Consider the following 21,661-nt stretch of genomic DNA (forward strand, 5'->3'; position numbering starts at 1 on the left):
TGAGACCAATAGAGAAAAATCCAGATCATGTCCCCATTCACCAAGATTAGAACCTGCATCCACGGGGTGTGCTCTAGCTTCTCCCCCCACCTGTGTGAAACCTTCTGCAGAATCCTTGACCTCAGGTGCCCTGTCAAGGCCTGGATGCTTTAGAAGGAAACGTCGGATGTGAAGACGGTTGGTGGATAGAGCAAAGCCTGCTACTGACCCTGCTGACCTGAACTGGCACAGCCGGAGATGAGATGAAAGAACCAATTCTCAAATGGTGGCCTCTATGTGGTTGTACCCATGCCTACACGCACATGTACGCACACACAGTTTTCGCTTGTTTCGAGACTGGGTCTCTCTCTACCTAGCCCTAGCTATCTGACCTCAACTCACAGAGATCCACCTGCCTCCACCTCCCCAGTGCTGGAATTAAAGGCGTGCGCCACCAAGGCCAGCCCCGCCATTCTAAAATAAAAAGAAAGATGGTGACCCGAAGTAGGACAAAGGGGATACGGGAACGGCACTTCATCAAGCGGTAGACTCTTCAGAACCAGATGAGACGTGTCACCTCAGCGGGTGCTATCGTGTGATTTTACAGCGTCATCGGGCATCCAAGGTGATCCTTGGCTACGCAGCAAGTTGGGGGCCACCCTTAGTTACATGAAACCCTGACTCAACAACCACAAAAAAGATGACGTTAGGGGGCTGGTGAGATGGCTCAGTGGGTAAGAGCACCCGACTGCTCTTCCGAAGGTCCAGAGTTCAAATCCCAGCAACCACATGGTGGCTCACAACCATCTGTAACGAGATCTGGCGCCCTCTTCTGGAGTGTCTGAAGACAGCTGCAGTGTACTTACATATAATCAATAAATAAAATCTTAAAAAAAAAAAAAAAAAAAAAGATGACGTTAGGCAACTAGAAATCTTGAGACGGGGCCTTGCTGGCTCTGAATTCAAGGTTCTTCCAATCTGGCATCAAGACAAGGCCTTAGCTTGATCTCAGTCTTGGGTTCTCCCCTCAGCCCCTGACAGCTCAGACCTGGGATTGTTTTAGGACTTCTGCCCCCTTATTTCCCAGTTGGCAAAATGGGGTGTAATACCCTGGAAGTCCACCAGAGGGAGCTTTCCCACTGCTTTGTCCAGACATTGAGCACAGAACCCTTTCCTAAGCATTTCCCCTTATAAATCGATACTAAATAGTCAGAGGGTATTCCTCGAGACATTTACACCAGACTACAAAGGATGCTACTTAGTGAACTAGGTTGTGACAGACACAGGGATAGGACCAAGTCTTGTTCTGTGCTAATACCCACAGACCTGGAGGTATGCAGGCCCCTGTCCTTTCGTTCCTTGGTGGCATGGGCAAATGAGTAGCCTGGGACTCTCAAAGCCAACCTGGGACTGGCATCGGTCGATCGCATGCTTACCTAGCATGCACAACATCCCAGGTTTGATCCTCAGCACCATATAAACCAAGGGAGGTGGTCTGTGCCCGTCATGGCAGCACTTGGCGGTTAGGGCAGGAAGCTCATCTGTGGTCGCATAGTGAGTTGGAGGATCACCTGGGGTACATGAGAGCCTGTCTCAGACAATCAAAGCCAGGCAGGGATGTCCCTGTGGTCAGCCCCATGGGTGTGGTCAGCCCCACGGGCTATGGCTATCCTCTACCCACTTTTCAGATCTTCAGAAGGCAGATCTGAAAGGGATCTATGGCCACGGGGCTTCATACCGTGCGCCCTTTGTGGGGTACCTAGGGACAGGCTCTCGACAAAGGAGTCCTTGCCCGTGTCCATGAGGAGATCTCAGCAGCATGAACCACAAAGGGGTCATTGGCCATTCAGGTGAACGCTGTCCCTCATAAGTTTATTCACAAGACTCATCCTTGAATGTCCTCATGGGAAGGCTTGGTGCCCTGTTTCACACTAACAACCATGCTAGGTAACACATAGGGGACAACCTCTGCCCTGTGATTCAGGAAACACCCACAGTTAGCTGTGTGATCATCCCCGGGAGTCCAGGCACCCATCCTACCTGGATCCCACCCGCCAAGGCTGGACCAGATTGAGATTACCCATTACCTATGTAATCTGAATTACAGAACTCAGAGAGATATGTGTGACTCTTATATGGTATGTGTCAGAGTACATGTGCCTATGTATGATATGTATAATGCGTCTGAATGTCTATGTGTGCCTGTGTGCACATGAGTACATGTGTTGTGGGGGGAGGGGTTCATGTGCATGTGGTACATGCACAGTGAGGGGGGAAGGTAGCCACTTAAACGTAGAACATGATTTTTCAAACTAGCCAGTGCTTACGTGAGACCCTTTGCTAACCTCTGGGTCCCTTCTAGTCCTCTCCTCCAAGAACTCGGGTGCTCCCACGTCCTGTTCACACAGGGCCGTTCTCAGCATCTGCTCTCCAGAGGTTCAGAAGAATCTCCCAGGGCTGAGATACAGCGTACCCACTCAGCACTCAAAGGCTCATTGCGTTTATTGCATGCCTGTGTCTTGAGCTGTCCCCAGGTAAGCCTGCTGCTTATTCAGGAAAGGGTGTGGTTCTGCATGGACAACAGGGACTCTGGGCTTGTCCAGTCTTCCCTGAGCTCAGAGAGCACTGGAGGAGGTTCTGGTCCTTCGGATGTCACAGAAGATGGAGATGGAAGAGCAGGGAAGCCAGAGAGGCCACCAGGGCTCCTGTCTGCAAGTGGATGCTGTGAGCCTGAGAGTAGCCATAGTATGTCCTGCAGGAGCCATCCAGCTCTTTCACGGTGATAGGGACTTCCTCAGGAGACTGCATGTTATTGCTTACCTGGAGACAGAGCCAAGTTAGGTAGTCTGCCCTGTGTGTGTGTGTGTTTGGGAGAGGGGGCAGGGAGGGACGGCCACTCTCTCCTCACCAGTTCCACTTCAGAGAAGACCCGAATCAGGTTGTCAGCTAGCAAACCTCTGACCTCGGTCTCTGTCCAGTTCCTCCTGAGAAGCTCAGCTATCAGGTCTGGGTACTTAGAAACATCCTCCAGTCCCACAGGAAGCCTAGGCCAAGACCAAGAGGAATGCGCTTTGCAGATGGGCCAATCTCCGGGTCCATGAAGATGCAAAGAGCAGCCTTGCAGTAAAATGTCCTGCACTGTACTCAGGACACGTTCTCCCTCCCCTGTCCCATCAGGACACATAAATAGGATCATAACACCATCAAAATTAAACAAAACAAAACAAGATGTCACTCTTACATGGTAACACCATCATAATCTCCTCCAAGGCCCACAGCCCCAGGGCCTGCCACCTTCTTGATGTGGTCCAGGTGGTCTGTAGGGAGTAACAGGTGTGAGTCCTAAGCAAGGCCATCCCTTATGTTGCCACTATGTGGTCCTACCCACTTACCGGCCACTTGGGGCAAGGTGGCGCTGTCTGAACAGGACACAAAGTTGTTGAAGAAATTCACCATCACCAGACTACTCGTGTTCTTCTGCTCGGGGCGGGGGGGGGGGAGGGGGAGGGGGGTGAAAGTTAGAGAGGACCCCCAGGAGGCAAGGGGGGATTCCCCTTCACCTCTCCATTCCTTACCACCAGCTGCAGTATGTCATCGGGCACATTCCGCCTGTGTGGACACAGGCTGTAGGCAGAAGAGTGGCTGAAGATGACTGGTGCCCTGGAGGTCTGCAAAGCGTCCTTCATGGTGGCCACAGACACGTGGGACAGGTCAATCATGACACCCAGGCGGTTCATCTCGTTCAGCAGGCGCTGGGGGGCAGGGGATAGGGTTGGGTACACTTCACAGACATTCTGAATCTGGCACGGGGGAAAAGCAGCCCTAGGTGTTAACTGTGCCTTAAGTGGCTGGAAGTTGTAGGGTACCCAGGATTCAGCATCCTGAATACTCAAGGGCTCCAGCAGAACCCCGGAAACAAGCATTGCTAGCTCCATGAAACTGAGGGGGAAACAAGTCCATTGAGGTGTGACACTCTGCCCCATCCTTTGGGGACGGTAATCCTTTCCCCTCACCTTCCCAAAGGGTGACAGTCCTTGGCTCTCAGCCTCATCATCCCCTCTGTCCACAAGCCAGTTGTCGGCCCTGAAGAGAGATACACACATGTGTCTAGGGAACAGGGCAGTGGTCTCAACCCACCCTCACCTGTCCAGAGAACAGGGCCTGGTCTGGAGCTCAGGAGAGGCCAGGGTTCTGGTCATAATAGAGGCCATTGGTTTCCTTTTCTGACCCTATCACAGGGTTTTCACAGGGACTCCTTACCAGGGCGTGTTGCAATTGTGGGTGAGGGTCAGATACCGCATGCCCAGATGGTAGAGTGTCCGCAGGACACCAAGGCTGCTGTCAATTAAGTGGCCGCCTTCCACGCCGATCAGACTGGCCACTTTCCCCCTCCGGAAAGCCTGTAGGATGTCTACAGAAAACAGAGCAGGGGGTTGGCACGAAACCTCCAGGTTTCAAAGCTCCCACCCTCTACTAAAGACCAGGTCTGGCAGGCAGGAGGACATCAGAGCCTTGGTGGGACACTACCTGAACTATTGGTGACACACATGAAGGTCTCAGGATAGAGTTGGCACATGCGGTGTATCACATCCATCTGTTCCAGTATTCTCTTCACGGCATCTTTGTTTTGGGTGTCACAAGGCATGTATGCGGACCAGAACTGGGGGTTCGAGGGGAAGAGCTGACAGCCCAGACCACTGACATTTGACCCCAGTGTACAATGGGTCTGTTCTCTTGCCCTCCTGGAATCCCTGGGATCCCTGGGGCTTGCTTCTCTAAGGCAGGCCATATCTAACCAGTCCCATAGAGAACACAGGGGAGACCCCAGCGCAGCAAACAGGAGACTAGAAGATGTACCTGGCCTCCGACAAAGCCAGCCCTCAGCTTGGGGATGTTGGTGTGTGTTTGGGCTAGCTTGTTCAAGTCAGCATCTGGTCTCAGCAGCTGGTTGTTGAACAAATTTAGCAGTTGCCAAGGCAAGTCGTTGTGCCTGAGGGGGAAGCAAGGAGGGGTCCAAGGTGGATTCGGAAGTCTGCTTGGGCCTGTAGGCTTCTCAACCAGCTGGCTTGCAGGCTGCCCTTCTCCACTTCAGACTCCCACAGCTCAAGGCTAACATGCAGGCCTCAGAGGTGGACTACCTCTAACTAGAACACACCTGCACACAGGTGAAATTCCTAGTCGTGCCCCAGGCCAAGTGACCACGAGCTGAGTATGGCTACGTATGCCGCCTTCTTCTTCTTTTTTTTCTAAAGATTTATTTATCTTATGTTATGCATATGAGCACACTGTAGCTGTACAGATGGTTGTGAACCTTCATGTGGTTGTTGGGAATTGAATTTGGGACTTCTGCTTGCTTCGGTCCGCCCCGCTCCCTCAGTCCCTGCTCACTCCAGCCCAAAGATTTATTTATTATAAGTAAGTACACCTTAGCTCTCTTCAGACACTCCAGAAAAGGGTGTCATATTTCTTAACGGGTGGTTGTGAGCCACGATGTGGTTGCTGGGATTGAACTCAGGACCTTCGGAAGAGCAGTCAGGGCTCTTTCCCACTGAGCCATCTTGCCAGCCCTAGGTATGTCTTCTTATGCCCCCCAACCCCGCCAGGCGGAGGGAAAGGGCAGGTCCCTGCTCTGCTGCAAAACCTCCTGAGGCAGGCAGTTCATGCAGGTACCAAACAGGAATATGATGTTTTCGGTTCAAAGACTTAAGTTTGCCCCTTGAAGGGAAAGCCATGGCCTGTGGGGGTAGCGAGGCTCCTGCCCTTCTGAGACTCAGACTCTTTATCTCTCTCCTAAGGCCGACCCAGGGTCACCTCTGGCCTGTTCATCTGACTCCAAAGGGCTTTGATCCCCTGAGTTCTGAGAAGTCCCAAGGGAGCAGGTGTTTTCACAGAGGAAGGAGAGTTCCAGGAGCTAGCCCCTGAGCTAGCAGCAGCTAGCAGGAGGGCATTCATTCATTCATCTATTTATGTATTTATCACCCCTGCCTATGCTGCTACAGAGCCTGACCTGTCACTGTGCTCCAGCAGATGCTCCAGGAGCACCCAGGGCAGGCTTATTCTAAGACTCTAGGCTCAGGCCGTCAGAACTCTTGCCTCGGATCTTCACTCTGCTGATTTGCATGCGCAGGACTGCTGAGGAGGCCGGTGTGCCACCCTTCTTGTGGCTGCAGTTGTGTTAAGTGGGGCCTCAAGGGCCCTGTAAGGTGAGCAGAGACCGTCTCCCTTCCCAAGCTCTGGTTTTGTCCCACTTTCGGTTTCTAATCCCAGTTCTCTCTTGCTACACCTGTGTTTCCTCATCGGCGACATGGGGTATCTTCCAGGGAGAGTGCATTATTAAGGTGAATAAGTTACTCGTTAGGTGATCTTATATCTGTTGTCAGCTTCTATAAAAACAGGACAGCTATGTGTCACTAGGTATGATGGTTTCTAGATGCTCGGCCCAGGGAGTGGCACAATTAGGAGGTGTGGCCCTGTTGGAGTGGGTGTAGCCTTGGTGGAGTGGGTGTGGCCTTGTTGGAGTAGGTGTGGCCTTGGTGGAGTGGGTGTGTCACTGTGAGTGTTGGCTATAAAACCCTTATCTGAATTGCTTGGAAGTCAGTCTTCCACTAACAGCCTTCAGATGAAGATGTAGAACTCTCCGCTCCTCTTGCACCGTGCCCACCTGGATGCTGCCATAATGGACTGAACCTCTGAACCTGTAAACCAGCCCCAAATATATGTTGTCCTTTATAATACTTGTCTTGGGGGCTGGAGAGATGGCTCAGCAGTTAAGAGCACTGACTGCTCTTCCAGAGGTCCTGAGTTCAATTCCCAGCAACCACACGGTGGCTCACAACCATCTGTAATGGGATCTGATGCCCTCTTCTGGTGTGTCTGAAGACAGCTACAGTGTGCTCACATAAAATAAATAAGTAAATAAATCTTTAAACAAAAATACTTGCCTTGGTCATGGTGTCTGTTCACAGCAGTAAAACCCTCACTAAGACACTAGGCAATTATCCTAGAGCCCCTGGAGGTCCACAGCCCCTTTCCCAAATGTCATTGTGAAACACATAGTTTTGTTGTTGTTTGTTTGTTTTTGTTTTGAGAGTTAGCTTCTCTTGAGACAGGGTCTTACTATGCAGCTCTGGATGGCCTAAAACTCTCTATTGTAGCCCAAACTGGCCTAAAATTTGCTGTGATCTGCCAGCCTCTGCCTTCCCCATGCTGGGATTACAGGTTCATATCACCCTACCCAACCTGTTTGTGTGCTTTTTTTTTTTTTAGATTTATTCATCTAATTTTATGTGTGTATTTTATTTTTTGCCTACACATATATATGTGTACCATGTGTGTGCCTTGTGCCCACAGAGATAAGAAGACAGCATTACGCCGGGTGTGGTGGTGCACGCCTTTAATCCCAGCACTCGGGGGCAGAGGCAGGCAGATTTCTGAGTTCGAGGCCAGCCTGGTCTACAAAGTGAGTTCCAGGACAGCCAGGGCTATCCAGAGAAACCCTGTCTCGAAAAACCAAAAAAAAAAAAAAAAAAGCATTGGATTCCCCCAGAACTGAATTTACTGAATTTATAGATGGCTGTGAGCTACTGTGTGGATATTAAGAACTGAATCCTGAGTTGGGCAGGGGTGGTGCACACCTTTAAACCCAGCACTTGGGAGGCAGAGGCAGGTGGATCTCTGTGAGTTTGAGGCCAGTATGGTCTACCAGAACAGCCAGGGCTACACTGAGAAATCTTGTCTTGAAAAACCAAAAAACCAAAAAACCTCCCCCAAAAAAGAAGAATAAGAAGAACCAGCCCTGGTCCTCTCCAAGAGCAACAACTTTTCTTTTTTTTTTTTTTTAAAGATTTATTTATTTACTATATGTAAGTACACTGTAGCTGTCTTCAGACACTCCAGAAGAGGGCGCCAGATCTCGTTACAGATAGTTGTGAGCCACCATGTGGTTGCTGGGATTTGAACTCTGGACCTTCGGAAGAGCAGTCGGGTGCTCTTACCCACTGAGCCATCTCACCAGCCCCAACAACTTTTCTTAATCACTGGGCCCACTCTCCAACCCCTGGCTTGTGTTTGTGATTTTTTTGTTTTTTTTGTTTTTTTTTTTGAGACATGATCTCACTATGTGGCTCTGACTGTCTTGAAACTCACTCTGTAGACCAGAGACCAGCCTGTAGACCAGGCTGGCCTCAAACTCAAAGAGACCCACCTGCCTCAGCTTCTCAAGTGCTGGGATTTAAGGCCTGTACCACTGTGGCTGGAGTCATTTCTATTTTTAAACAGGGCCTTTCCATTATCCTAGATGGAGCATGACGTCATTATGAGATCCAGGATGGCCTCAAGCCTTCAGTGACCCTTTAGCCTCAGCCTCCCAAGTCATGGGGTTACAAGTGGAAGCAAGGAGGCCCAGCATCACGTGCTAATTGACTCAGGTCTGTGACATCCATGTTCTATGTCCACTTGCCACCCATCAGCTCTGCTTCACTTTAACACCATCCACTCCCAGTCACAGCTATTCCAAAGCCAGTCAGTCCAGGAAGCTCCTTTGGAAAGCTCAGGGAATGGGCCCCTCCCTAAGGCCAGTGCTCAATCCATCGCTCAACAAGGGGATACAAGCTTCTCAGAAGGCAGCCACGGAATGGGCAGAATGGATTGTCCTCCCTCTCTGGCCCCACCCACCCTGCACCTGGCACAGATTTCTCATGATACACTTACTGAATGGATAAAGGCACAGGTTTGGGCTGGCTGAGGCAGCCTCTCCAGCTCTGTATGGCAGGGCTAGGCAGCTTCCAGGGAAAGGACTTTAATCTTTAATCTGAGGACACTTACAGCCTTTCTAGGAAACTCATCCCCACTGTAGGTGCTGGGGAGGGGTGGAACACTTGAAAGAGGCCCCAGATACCTCAGGAGCCCCCTGCCATACTTGGAGCCACCCTGCCCACCTCTCTCCTCTTCTCTCTCCATGGGAAGACAAAATGGGATTCCTTTCTCCCGAAGAAGCAAAGCCATCTCTGCCAGGTCTAACAGTGGCCCTAGAATCTGTATGCCTCAGGGATCAAGGGTGCTGGTGGAAGGGCCATTGGAGGGATGACCCAATGGGCAAGTGGTTGGCCTGCAGGGTAGGAGGAAGGGACAGCTAGCTGTAGAGTGACCATGCTCTGGCCGCTGCGTGGTAAGGAGCTGGCAAGAGGTCTTCAGGTATTCCAATGACATCAGAGGGATGGGACACTTTGGGATGGACATGCACTGCACTTCCACATACTGTGTGACCTCCATGAAGAAATGAGAGAAGCAATGGGACACTTGGCACTGGGTTGGGCACAAGATGGAAGGGAGCCAGGAGGATGCTCAAGAGGACCTTCCTGGTGTAAAGCCACCCTCACCTCAGCTTGTCAGCTGGGATCTAGGGAAGGGACTTGGATCCCTCCCTCAGACATATGGCTAGAGAGTCGGGAAACCTCAGAATCCCCCAGACGCAGCCAAACTCTGACCTTCATGAGCCCTGGAATCTGGGGACCAGGACACTACCTCCTTTCCTGTCCCTCTTACACTCTCTTTTGCTGAAACTGTGTGGGTCCTAAGATACTCCACTGAGAAGCTGAGGCCAGAAGAAGACAGGATCCATGGTTGAGCAGGTGGAAAGGTCCCCCCCCCCCCGCTCCCGAGGTCTGGAAGCCCCTGACCCTTGCAGGCATCTCAATAGGGGGTCACCCACTCACCCATCGATGACCGGTGTGGTTCTCATGATAGCCACTGCCTGGTCCCGGAATGAGTCTGAAGCACAGATGGCCAGCAGAGACCAGAACCACCAGATGATCACCATTTCAAGGTCCCCAGGGATCTGCTTCCACAGCTACTTTGGCACCTCCGTGCCTATGCACAGAACAGAAAAAAATGTCTAAGGGCCAGATGGAGCTGCTGTGCCTGATCAGGAGAAAGGACAGAGGCCTTTGGTCCAGGTAATTAAGACTGAGTCCAGTTTACAACTTCCAGTGTTCAATGAGTAACTACTCCATTCCCTTTCAAGATAGGCAGCACAGATGACTCCACACTGGGCGTTGCTGTGCTGGCCAGGTAGAAGCTTAGGAAGAAACTGGGATTCTAGACCCCAAGACAGACTCAGAAGGGGCTAGCACAAAGCAGTTTGCTTATCATCTGGCTTGCTGGTGCATCTGCTCCTGGAGGCTTGGTAACTTTATAACATCTAATAAGGGTCCTCCTAGCTGGGCAGTGGTGGCACATGCCTTTAATCCCAGCACTTGGGAGGCAGAGGCAGGCAGATTTCTGAGTTCAAGGCCAGCCTGGTCTATAGAGTGAGTTTCTGGACAGCCAGGGCTACACAAAGAAACCCTGCCTCGAAAAAAAAACAAGAAATAAGAAAATAAAATAAATGAAGGTCCTCCCTGTGGCTACCCCCTCCAGGCACTAAGGCCTCGCTTTCCTCCTGATCCTGAGAGGAAAGGTCTCAGTTAGCTGTATTTCCTTGGCGGGTGTCTGAGCCCCTGAGCCTGAGTCGTCGTCCCCCACCTCGCCCCCCCACCCCCCGCTGAGAGCACATCAATGATTGCTGGGGAGACTGGGTCAGGAAGCAGCCGTCAGCATATCTTATATGTCATCTTCCCAGCTCCCATTGTGCCTGGCAAAGAGGCCCCAAGAATCCTGAGTCCCAGGAAGAGCCACTGTCCTTGTACCTCTGTGGTATCTGGGTCAGGTGACCATACACACTCAGCCCTGCCTGCTCTACTCTGCCAGCTGCCGCTGCCATGTTCCCTGAGTTGGGTTTGCACAGTGATCAGTGTCTGTGTTTTAAGGCTGTTGGGTGGGTGGGTGGGTGGGTGCGGGGACAGGAAAGAACTTGTCACTTCTGGGTAGGATATGTCTGAGATATTGTAACCCATTGTAACCCAGGCTGGACTGGAATTTGTGGTAATCCTGCTGTCTTCGCCCCCCAAGATCTGGGCTTACAGGCATGGCCACCACACCCTGCTTTTTCTTTCTTTTTTTTAAGATTTATTTATTTAGTATATGTAAGTACACTGTGGCTATCTTCAGGCACTCCAGAAGAGGGTGTCAGATCTAGTTACGGTCGGTTGTTGCTGGGATTTGAACTCAGGACCTTCGGAAGAGCAGTCAGTGCTCTTAACCACTGAACCATCTCTCCAGCCTCCCACCCTGCTGCTTTCACTACAGTTTTTAAATCGGTATCCTTCCTCAACCCCTTCAATTAGACATAACAATTATTTCTTTGTTACTCCTTTGGTAGCGATTTCTCTCCTTGTTTAGCAGCCTTATGTAATTCCCTCCCAGAATCCTTAGTGCCTAAATCATTTTCCACAACATCCCCTTAGGAGCAGCACCCCCTGGGTTCATCTGTTCTCTCTATCATTTCTCTTGGGATATTTATTTTGCTTGTTTGCAATTTTGCTTTTTTTTTTTTTTTTTTGTACAGGATTTCTCAGTGTAGTCTTGGAACTTTATTTTGTGGACCAGGCTGGCCTTGAACTCAGGGCTCTGCCTCCCTCTTCCTCCTGGGTGTTTGGGATCAAAGGTATGTACCACCACTGCCCAGCTTGGCCTTGAACTCTTAGCCTCTTACCCATGTGATCCAAGTACCAGGATTGTATAAGCACACCACCACGCCCAGCTCGGATTGTTGAAAACTGCTTTTCAAATGTTTCCGGTCTTCTCTGTGCTGGTTGGAAAGCCCTAAAGGAGCTGGGGATTGGCGCTCAGTGTTGCAGCCTTTGTCTAGACTGCATCAAGCTAGAGTTCCGCTCCTGCTTCAGATGCGGAAAGCACAAAAGCAGAATAGTGTGCCTTGAAGCTCCCCGTTCGAATCCCACTTCGTCAACTGTAGGTAGGTCGATCCGGGATTTTATGAGCTGCTCACATTTCTCAGAATTGAGAAGTCCTTGTGTCGCCTTCTTTTCTTAAGTAGAAAAAGCCAACTTTCCTAATGCTGGGACCCTTTAAATACAGTTCTTCACGCTATGGTGACTCCCAACCATAGAACTATTTTCATTGCTACTGCAGAACTGTAGTTTTGCTACTCTGATGATTCGTATTGTACGTACCTGGTGTGCAGGATATCTGATACGTGACCCCCGTGAAAGGGTCGTTTGACCCACATGCTGTGAACCACTGAGTCAGAGGACTCAGAACTGAGCCTTTGGGAGAGGGCTAGACATTGACTTGCTCATCCTTATAACTTCTATAATCCTGCACTTGGGAGGCTGAGGTCGGCAGTGGCACATTTGAGGCCAGCCTAGGCTGCAGAGTAAAACCTTTGTCTTTAAAAGATGAGTCTTAGCGGGGCATGGTGGCCCACGCCCTTAATCCCAGCACTTGGGAGGCAGAGGCAGGTGGATTTCTGAGTTTGAGGCCAGCTTGGTCTACAGAGTGAGTTCCTGGACAGCCAGGGCTACACAGAGAAACCCTGACTCAAAAAACCAAAAAAAAAAAAAAAAAAAAAAAAATCTTTGTCTTCCCATTTGTTCTGAACTTATGATTGGCCCAGGTCCTCCCACTGGGTGGCGCTCCCACACTCTCCTGGTCTTTCAGGCTCCTCATACCACAGCCTCCTCCCTCCCAAGCACTCTCATCTGGCTTTGCCTCCTCCAGGATCCCTAGCTGCCAGCTTGGAGCCTACGGGTTCCACTTATTATCTGTGCTTTAACTGTTCCTCCTTTTTGGCTTAGCCTCGTACTTGATTAGGACAAGTTCTCACAACATCCTCTGGCAGTGGGTGTGCAGGGACCGCATTTCTGAGCTTTTGCAAGCCTGCATTATGTCTATTCAGCTTTCAGACAAGGTCAACGGTTTGCTGGATGTGCAGTTCTGGGTTGTAAACAATTTCCCCATGAACTTGAAGGCTCCAAAGTCTGTCTCACTTGAGCTGTTGATAGGAACGATGTCGGGTCAGCCGCATATAAATAATAATAAAATCATAATATTTTGTTACCCGAGTTCTTTGCAGACAGCATGTTGTTTTCTTTTCTGGGGAGTTGTAGCCTCCTCCTGATATCAGTTCTGTGATTTCTCAGTGAATTACATGTTTGTCATTGAGTTCTTTTTGTTGTTGTTTTTTGTTATTTTTTCGTGGTAGGGTTTCTCTGTGTAGCCCAGGCTGGCCTCGAACTCAGAAATCCGCCTGCCTCTCTGCCTCTAAGTGCTGGGAGGTGTGTGCCACCACTGCCTGGAGAGGGTTTTGTTTGTTTGTTTGTTTGTTTTGTTTTGTTTTATTTTTCTGTTTCTAAAGGCAGGGTCTCCTGCATTCTCCAACTTACTAGCTGAATGTAACCTTGAATTTGTGATCTTCTGGCCTCCCTGGTGTGGGGCACACCTAATTATATGTGGAAGACAGACTAGAGCCCTAGCGCATCGTGAGTGCTAGAGAAGACTCTGCCACTTTAGGTGCATCTCTAGCTCCCTGTTTTATGGACACTTTCATACATACATATGTGACGCTTTGTTCTCGCGTGCCCCCTCTGCCCGTCCCAGCCCTCTTCACTTATCTTACGGGTGTGTCTACGTGTAGGTGGATGTGTGCTTGTATGTAAGTGGGCTAGCCCACAAGGCTACTTTGTTTCTGGAATGTGTGGGATTGGACTCTAGCTTTGTGCACACACTTTGATGGTGTTTCTCGGGAACAGGGTCTCTCTTTGGGAACCGGGATTTATGGATTTGGCCTGGTTGGCTGGCCCAAGAGCTCCAGGGATCTGCCTGTCTCTGTCTCTCCCGTACAGCTTTTTTTTTTTTTTTTTAAGATTTATTTATTTATTATATGTAAGTACACGGTAGCTGTCTTCAGACACTCCAGAAGAGGGCATCAGATTTCATTACGGATGGTTGTGACCCACCATGTGGTTGCTGGGATTTGAACTCTGGACCTTTGGAAGAGCAGTCAGCGCTCTTAACCACTGAGCCATCTCGCCAGCCCCCACCCCCCAGCTTTTTTACAAGAGTGTCAGGGATCAAACTCATGTACTCATTCATGTCTTTGTGTCAAGTATTTTACCTCTGAACTATCTGGCCACACCCTACTTTTCATTTTGAGGAGGTGCCTAGGCTGGCCTTGAACTTTCAATACTCCTGCCTAGGCTCACACCCCATGCCCTGCCTCATTTCAGGTGTGTGTGTGTGTTTGTGTGTGTGCATGCATTTGTGTGTGTGCATGCATGCATTTGTGTGTGTGTGTTTTTTCTTTTTCTATGTCCCTGGGTGACTTCCTCTCTTTTGTCTTCATGTTTTATCTCAGAAATTATATCTTCAGCTTCCCAAGACTGGCTTCTTGTTCTCCCCTTGGCACTCAGCTTTGCTTGCGAAAGCCACTTCCCTCTGCAGGAACACTATTTTCTTTTGTTCCCTTTGGTTTGCTGAATGGACTCCAGCCTCTGTTTTCCCATTTCCGGACTTTCCATGGCACTGACAGTGTCCCGTGACCAGCAATCTCCGATGCTCCTCTACCTGAAGTTTAAGGTAGAGGAGCAGCAGCTGAGTGGGTGGGGCAGGGCAGGGCAGGGCTGTGTGGGACTGGAACTTGGGCTGACAGGCAACAAGAGGAGCTTGCCCCCAAAGTGAGGTTCTCCAAGTGAACCAGAAGCACTGCTGAGAAAAGCTATCCTGGTTCTGGAAGACTTCTGCCTCGGGGGTGGGGTGGGGGTGTCTCTCAGTGGCTTCTTCCTGCCTTGACTAGGGTATAGTTCTCTCTGACTCCCTCTGTGTCTCTCTGTCTCTCTTGAATCTCATCCTGGGCATTTCAGAATCCCACTGTCAAACAATGCCAACCCCAGCTGTCTGCGACATCTCTGCTGGGTTTGGGAGCCTCCCTACAGACCCTTTGCAAACACTCTCCACAGGGCTCCCTTTGGAGTGCACCTGATACCATGTGGTGTTGGCATGGCCCCACTGAGGGACCAGTTAACAGCCTAGGTGCACAGACAGCCCCAGGCCAGAAGCCAGGTGGCTGGCTTCATTGGGCCAGCCAGCTTTCCTTTTTACATTTTTATTTGATGTGTGTGTGTGTGTGGGTGTGGGTGTGTGTGTGTGTGTGTGTGTTTCAGACACTGCTTTCTGCCTGCCTTGGTGATTGCTTCTCAAGAGATCCATACCCAACACTGGCCTCAAGTATCGCTTTCAAACTAACAGTTGGCCTTGAACCACATCCCTTTATTCTATGTATAGGATGGTGTTACTCACTAGAAAAACACGCTTACTTGCCAAAAGCAGAAAGAACACAGTAAAAATAAACACATGCTACCTAAACAGTGTTCTTCAACTCCAACCAGAGTCAGAGAGGATGCCATGGAGCAATCAGTAAACCATATCCCAAACCCCTAAAAAATGTGCTACATTGAGAGGGTGCCTCAATGGGCCTGCAGTTACCAAGTCCTGACACAGAAGACCCCGGAATGAATCACTAGCCGGAACTTATCACAGATCCTTCTACCAAGGCTCCTTGGGATACGGGACCTTAGGAAGTTGCCTATAAGCAGCCTCTTGTAACTTGAGACCCAAATGGGCTAATTTGACCTTGGTCCTGCCACCAGCCAGCCATGGGGCAGTAGAGACAACTGCACCGCAGCACAGAGACCTCAGATCTATGATCTCATGTCCTCCATAAGCACAGGTCACAGCGCATGTCCAAACACAAGGACATCTCAACACACGGGTTGGGGTGGCATCCCTGCACAGTAAAAACATACTCCACATGTATGCCTGTAAAACTACACGTTACACACTACTTGTTACACAGGTAGTCCCTCATAAACACCATCTTCAGTAGACATGTACATACATGTAGACATATATGAACACACATATCCACATCTAAACGTGACTCTCTGTACAGAGGGATCCACGCAGACACGGACCTGCCCGGGTCCCACATGCTCACGCTGGTCACCACAGACAGAAACGCTTGGGCATTCCCAAACAAAGAGTTCCAAATGCATGGATATGCTTTGGAATCCATGTGTGGACTTTTCTACACGTATTAAGCAGATACTCAGATGCCCAGACAACTGTAGACATATGTGCCCACATAGGCCTATCATCTGTCAGGACATACAGTCTCCATATGGCTCCTGCCACACTTACCTGTGGCCCGGGGGTGGATGCGCTCAGCCACTCGGGTACCACCCAGTTCTATGCCTTCTTGGGTGTCTACAATGCTGCCTTCAGTTTCATATGAATACTTGTGGGGTCTCGAACCTGGGGCTCCCCAGGAAGGGTTTCCGGCGAGGCTGTATGGAGCAGTAACTTGCCCATCATCTATCCGTATGCCTTTTCCCCAGGGGGACGTCACTGGGTCACTAGTGGCTCAGCAGACCAGCCTGTCTCCCAGCTGTATACCAGGCTGACATCTGCACAGAGATCCCTCAGACCTCTAGACTTTCAGGACCAACAGCCCAACCCTCACCCTGACCTCTGTCCCCAAAGCCTAGCTCCATATGGCTGTGCCATATGACGTTGCAGGCCACCTGAAGAGTAGTTCTTCCTTCTGACACCTCCAGTCTATCCCCAGGTGTGACTTCTTCATATCTCCCCTCACCCTGCCTATGAGTCTCACATAGCTCCTAGTTTTCTGCCCCACAGGGTCATCTTTCTCATTTATCGCCCCAGCTTTCAATGCCCTGCCTGCATTAAAACGGGGTCCCGCTTTTAGCTTCATCTTCACCCTCCCCTACACCAGACTGGGCATCCAGAGGGAACACTTTTTTTCTGCCTGCCCCTCCGTGCCTATCATCTGAACACCCTTGCCTCGCTGAGCCTCTTCCTTCAAGGTGTTGCTCGACGACATCCTCCACATTGAGGTCCTGTTTGCGGTCTATCCGTAAGTTTCCTCTGCTCTCAGGATCTTTTCTACCCAGAAATGGAAAGGGCTTTCTGTCCCTCATTACCGCTTGGCCTCCACCCACTGCTACTTCCCAGCACCCCAACACTCACCACGAGCACACGCGGGTCAGGGGTGCCAATGTGGCTTCAGTCCTGCGGCTGACACCCAGAGAGCCGGGACAGCCTGCTCCTGAGTCCTCCAGCTTTGAAGGGCCACCTCTTTAAAAGGGAAACTCCCCGGGGCTCCACAGAGTGCCAAGGAGAGCAGAGACTAATTCATCACACGTGTCAGCTGTTCCTCGTCTCCGAAAGGCACGCAAGCCCTCAGTAACGCAGAGCATCCGGTGGGTCCGGGTCTCTGGGTCAGAAGTCTGGGGAATGATAGACCTTTGGGGCCATAGCCAGTAACCTGAGCTCTCCAGCGCAGAGGTCGAAGCGCAGGGGCAATGAGTTATTTACCAGGCGAACAGAGTTAGGGAGCCACTAGAGGAGTCTGAGCTGTGGTCTCAAAGTATGTACACACTCTTCAGTGCATTCTGCTGAGCTCAATGTCCTGCGGTGGCCTTGGGATCTGGAGTCACATATTTTCCTCCATCTTCTGACCCCCTTATCAGTCCCCTCATTACTGAAGTGAAAATGACCCGTGCTTCCCAGTTGGGACAGCCAGTTCCCCAACCCAGGAATGAGCCAGCACTGTTAGGCCCACCCCTGGGAGCCCCTGGATCCATTGTTCCAACGAGGAGGGTTGATCTCTCTCCATCCTCACCATAAGGAGAAACAACAGCAACCTCAGATTGGAATGTTCTCTGGCAGAACAACAGGCCTTTCGAAACTGTGGGAGGGTCTGGTGCCTCTCTGTAAGCGGGAGGCAGGGCTTCTCGGTGGCTTTAAGATTCTGTGGAAGCAGACAGCAGGGTGGTTCTGGTGGTAAGACAGAAGGAAAGGCCAGGTCAGTCGCCAGGGAAGGGCACAATAAAAAGGAGCACACAGGGCCCTCTGCCCCTCCTTTGGCCCACTCCCTGGCCTGGCTGTGTAACTGTGTGTGGGCTGCTCCCTCTCAGAGCTTCAGTCATCCTGTGTATGGACGAGGACAACCTATTTATCCAGTGATGCCATAAGACATTGAGATCCCAGGTTTTAGGAGGGGACAGAGACAGTGAAAGAGCCTGAGAGCCAGACTGGGGGGGGCAGGGTGTCTTTCTCCCTATAGGTGAGAGAGTGGGACACAGACAGACAGGGACAAACCATACCCTATTCCCCCCCCTGGAGCCAATTAACTCTCCCTTAGCAAACCAGTGCAGACTGCCACTATTAGGAGACCATACTCTTGTGAGTCCAAGGGTGGACCAGGACTAGGGAGGCGTGGCTAGCAAGGCCTGTGTCCTGGGGGAGTTGAGGGCTCAGGATAAAGACCCAGCAAATGGGTACATCACTCATTTGCATAGCTTTGAGATCCCTGCTAACTCTGGCTACAGGCAGGGTCCCCAGATGACTCCCGAATCCTTAGCTCATCTAGGGGTTGTCAGGTTCTGCCTGGAGGCTCAGTCTCCTCACACAGTGGGATGCTGGGAAGACACAGGATGCAGGGCACTCGTAACTGGGAACGCTCACTAATCCTTCTGAAAGTCCCTGGAGAGGAAACATCTTAGCAAGTTGCTAAATCAGGAGCCCCTCATAAATGGCCCCCAGCAAACGACACCAGGACAAGTCCTAGGTTCCCATCTCCTCTGGGAATGAGGCTGCAGAAGGCTTTCCATCTGCTTGAGTGGGGCTTCTGGGAGAAGGCACACAAGGCCTGTTGAGCGGAGACAGCAGTGCTTAAGGTCAGAAGCACTGAGATGAGTCCCATCAACAGCCCAGGAAGCCCCGAGCTGCCCTAAAGTCCTGCCATCACCTTGCGAGTCTTGGTTTTTTATCTCTGATATATTTTTTTACAAGATTTATTGATTTAGTTTATGTATACATGGGTACACTGTCATTGTCTTCAGACACACCAGAAGAGGGCATCAGATCCTATTAATAGATGATTACAAGATACCATATGGTTGCAGGGAATTGAACTCAGGACCTCTGGAAGAGCAGCCAGCTGAGCCATCTCTCCAGCCCCATCTTTGATGTGTTTTATGGGCAAGTCTGATGCACCTATATTATAAAGCCCCGAGCTTGAGGGGACCTCCTAGGCACAGGTGTGGCCTCCTTGTCTGTCTTCAGCACTGCAGACACTGCCGCTTCCTACTGTTGACCTGCTGGCCTGAAGCCTCTGAGATAGACAAGGCCTCTGTCTCCAGGGATGTGTGTGCAGGGTAAGAGTTCATGATAAATGAGCAACTGGCACATGCTGAGGGAGCCTAGTGGCCTGTGGCATGTGAGGCAGAACTCCCCACACCCCTGTGCACTTGGACGTCCCTAAAAGAAAGAAGGCTAGGCTCTGTCCTTGAGCCCTCCGTTCTCCTTCTGCCTCTCCATCAACTAGGGTCCATGTCTTTAGGTTTAGCTTTCTTGCATCTTCCCAGGCCAGTTCCCAGGAGTCCCTGCATGCAACACACTCCCTGTTCCTTTTCTATCTGACCCTATCATGGCTCTTGTGTGTCATAGTAGACAGTTGTCCCTAACGCTAGCCAAGCAGAGGCCTCCTCCAGACCATCTCCAATGCCCTTCAGCCCACTTCTCAGCTCTTCACCCAAGAGGGGTGGACAACGGCCGGCGCTCACCCTTGGTTCCTAGAATTTTTGCCTTCTGAACACAGAGCTTGTCCTCACTTTTTGGAGATGCCTCGGCCCTTTGGCTCCTCTCACTCTGTGTGCTCGCTTTCCTGGTAAAACCGTCACTGCCCTGCTGGTTTTCAGCCTTACCTATCTCCTAACTGTCCTAGGTCACCACTTTAATGACAAGCCTCAGGTGGTGTCATCACCCTTAGGGCTCCCTCTCCGGGCTTAAGGCTCCCAGGTCAGCAGCTCAGCCTCTGGTCCTTCTTGCAGGACCTGACACCCAGAATCTACACTAGGTGTGGTATTCCCTAGCGGACCCCTGCCCCGGCTCTGCTGAGAGCCAGCCTTTCCCTCTTTCAGAGGCAGTTTTTCCTCAGAGTCAGCCTGGTGTCCCCACTGGCTGACTCTACCACCCTCTCCAGGCAAGCTCTGCCGTATCCCCTCCTTGAGACTGAGTCCAGGACCTATCTCCTTGTTTGCTGCTGCCCCTGACAGATGGGTTGTACCTTCCTGTCTGCCTATATCAGAGCCCATCTCTGCTCCTATGACTTCCCCATTCTCCAGAATCCCCCAGAGCCTGGACCTCGCTCCCAGGCCCTGCTGCTTCCTGAACACCCACGGCTGAAGATCCAGAGCGCTTCCTACTCAGCACACTTCCCCACCTTGTCTCATCATGGCCTTCCCTCTTCCTGCAAGCTCCAGCTCCTTCAAGATCTCTAAAATGTCTCCTAACCATGAGACAGTTGTTCTCCTAAGACAGAGATCTTCCTACCTCTGCCTCTTGAATGCTGGGACTAAAGGCGTGCACCACCATTGCCCAGTAAGATGGTTAATGCTGTGTCAGAGTGACTGGGCCCTCAGGATTCCAGGCAGTAGGTCCCTTGCTCTTAGAGTGTCTGAAGCTGTTTCTAGATGAAACTTGCCATGACTCCTCTAGCCTCACAAAGCAGATACCTCTGAGGTGGGTGGGTCTCCTGGGTGCCATTGGGGCCTGAATGGAACACGGGGTTCCCAAGTGTAAGCCTGCTTCTCCACTGCTGCCTGAGTAGGACTGTGTTCACCTGACTTTAGCATCAGCTGGAGCTTGTACCCCAGCACTCCGGGACCCCTTGTGTGATGGTTTGTATATGCTTGGCCCTGGCACTATTGGGAGATGTGGCCTTGTTGGAGTGGGTGTGTCACTGTGGTTGTGAGCTTTAAGACCCTCATCCTAGCTGCCTGGAAGCCAGTATTCTGCTAGCAGCCTCCGGATGAAGATGTAGAACTCTCAGCTCCTCCTGCACCATGCCTGCCTGGAAGCTGCCATGCTCCTGCCTTGATGATAATGGACTGAACCTCTGAACCTCTAAACCAGCCTCAATTAAATGTTGTCCTTTATAAGACTTTTCTTGGTCATGGTGTCTGTTCATAGCAGTAAAACCCTAAGCTAAGACACACCCCCACCCCCACCCCGCTTGCTGGTTGTAGAACCAAGCCTTAGTAAGAAAGCTCTACATACTACCCATACTTCTGATGGTTCTGCTTCTCCAAGGACCCTGTGCCATATGTACATCCTTCAGTAAACCCTGCCAGAGGAACCTGCTCTCAACTCTCTCATCCCCTGCGTGCCCCACCGATACCTAGTTAGCTTCTTTCTGTGTTCTCAATACTGTGATGCAGCATCTTTTCAAGACAGGGTTTCTCTGTGTAGCCCTGGCTGTCCTGGAACTCACTCTGTAGACCAAGTTAGCCTTGAACTTAGAGATCCACATGCCTCTGCCTCCCGAGTACTGGGATTAAAGGTGTGCAACACCCCCTGCCTGGCTGGTACCATCTTTTAGCCTGGCTTACGGACCTGTCAGAACCCTCAGAAGTCCCATCGGCACAGAGAAGACTCTTAAGAGACCTTCAATGACATATGACCCCAGCTTTGACCTCACCCCTCTCTGCTCCACCCTTGTGACTCTCCAGGTACACCTGGGGCCACAGGGCATTGGCATCTACCTGGACATTCTGTTCTGAAGCCACTCCAGGCCTCCCTTGGCCGGCCTGCCTCAGCACTGCCTCAAGCTGCCTCGGCCTCTCCGGCATCCCTCAGCTGTAGATTGCTCAGGTCTGGCTGAGCATCCAGCAGCTGTGGATTGCTCAGGTCTGGCTGACCTCTT

The 21,661-nt window shown here is 51.0% G+C and overlaps 1 protein-coding gene across 1 annotated transcript; it reads right to left on the bottom strand.

Moving 5' to 3' along the window:
• Positions 1 to 2,463: 2,463 nt before the first annotated feature.
• On the bottom strand, positions 2,464 to 21,594 carry Dpep1 (dipeptidase 1). Its single transcript, XM_021170195.1, has 12 exons — positions 21,501 to 21,594; positions 16,921 to 17,730; positions 9,693 to 9,846; positions 4,837 to 4,969; positions 4,507 to 4,639; positions 4,240 to 4,390; positions 3,993 to 4,062; positions 3,555 to 3,731; positions 3,372 to 3,456; positions 3,221 to 3,296; positions 2,888 to 3,023; positions 2,464 to 2,799 (listed from the first exon to the last, which is right to left on the bottom strand). The coding sequence occupies exons 3-12, from the start codon at positions 9,794 to 9,796 to the stop codon at positions 2,632 to 2,634; spliced, it is 1,233 nt and encodes a 410-aa protein (XP_021025854.1). The 5' UTR covers positions 9,797 to 9,846; positions 16,921 to 17,730; positions 21,501 to 21,594; the 3' UTR covers positions 2,464 to 2,631.
• Between the last annotated feature and the right edge of the window lie 67 nt (positions 21,595 to 21,661).

The sequence above is a fragment of the Mus caroli genome, unplaced genomic scaffold, assembly GCF_978045245.1.
Source record: "Mus caroli unplaced genomic scaffold, Mus_caroli_1 scaffold_10, whole genome shotgun sequence".
Lineage (NCBI taxonomy): Eukaryota > Metazoa > Chordata > Mammalia > Rodentia > Muridae > Mus > Mus caroli.

Coding starts and splice junctions, on each gene's coding strand:
- Dpep1 (XM_021170195.1), bottom strand. CDS start 9,796: ATGGTGATCATCTGGTGGTTCTGGTCTCTGCTGGCCATCTGTGCTTCA. Junction 4,970..9,692: donor ACCACACCGGTCATCGATGG/GTGAGTGGGTGA, acceptor CTTCCCCCTCAG/GCACAACGACTTGCCTTGGC. Junction 3,297..3,371: donor CACCTTGCCCCAAGTGGCCG/GTAAGTGGGTAG, acceptor TACTCCCTACAG/ACCACCTGGACCACATCAAG.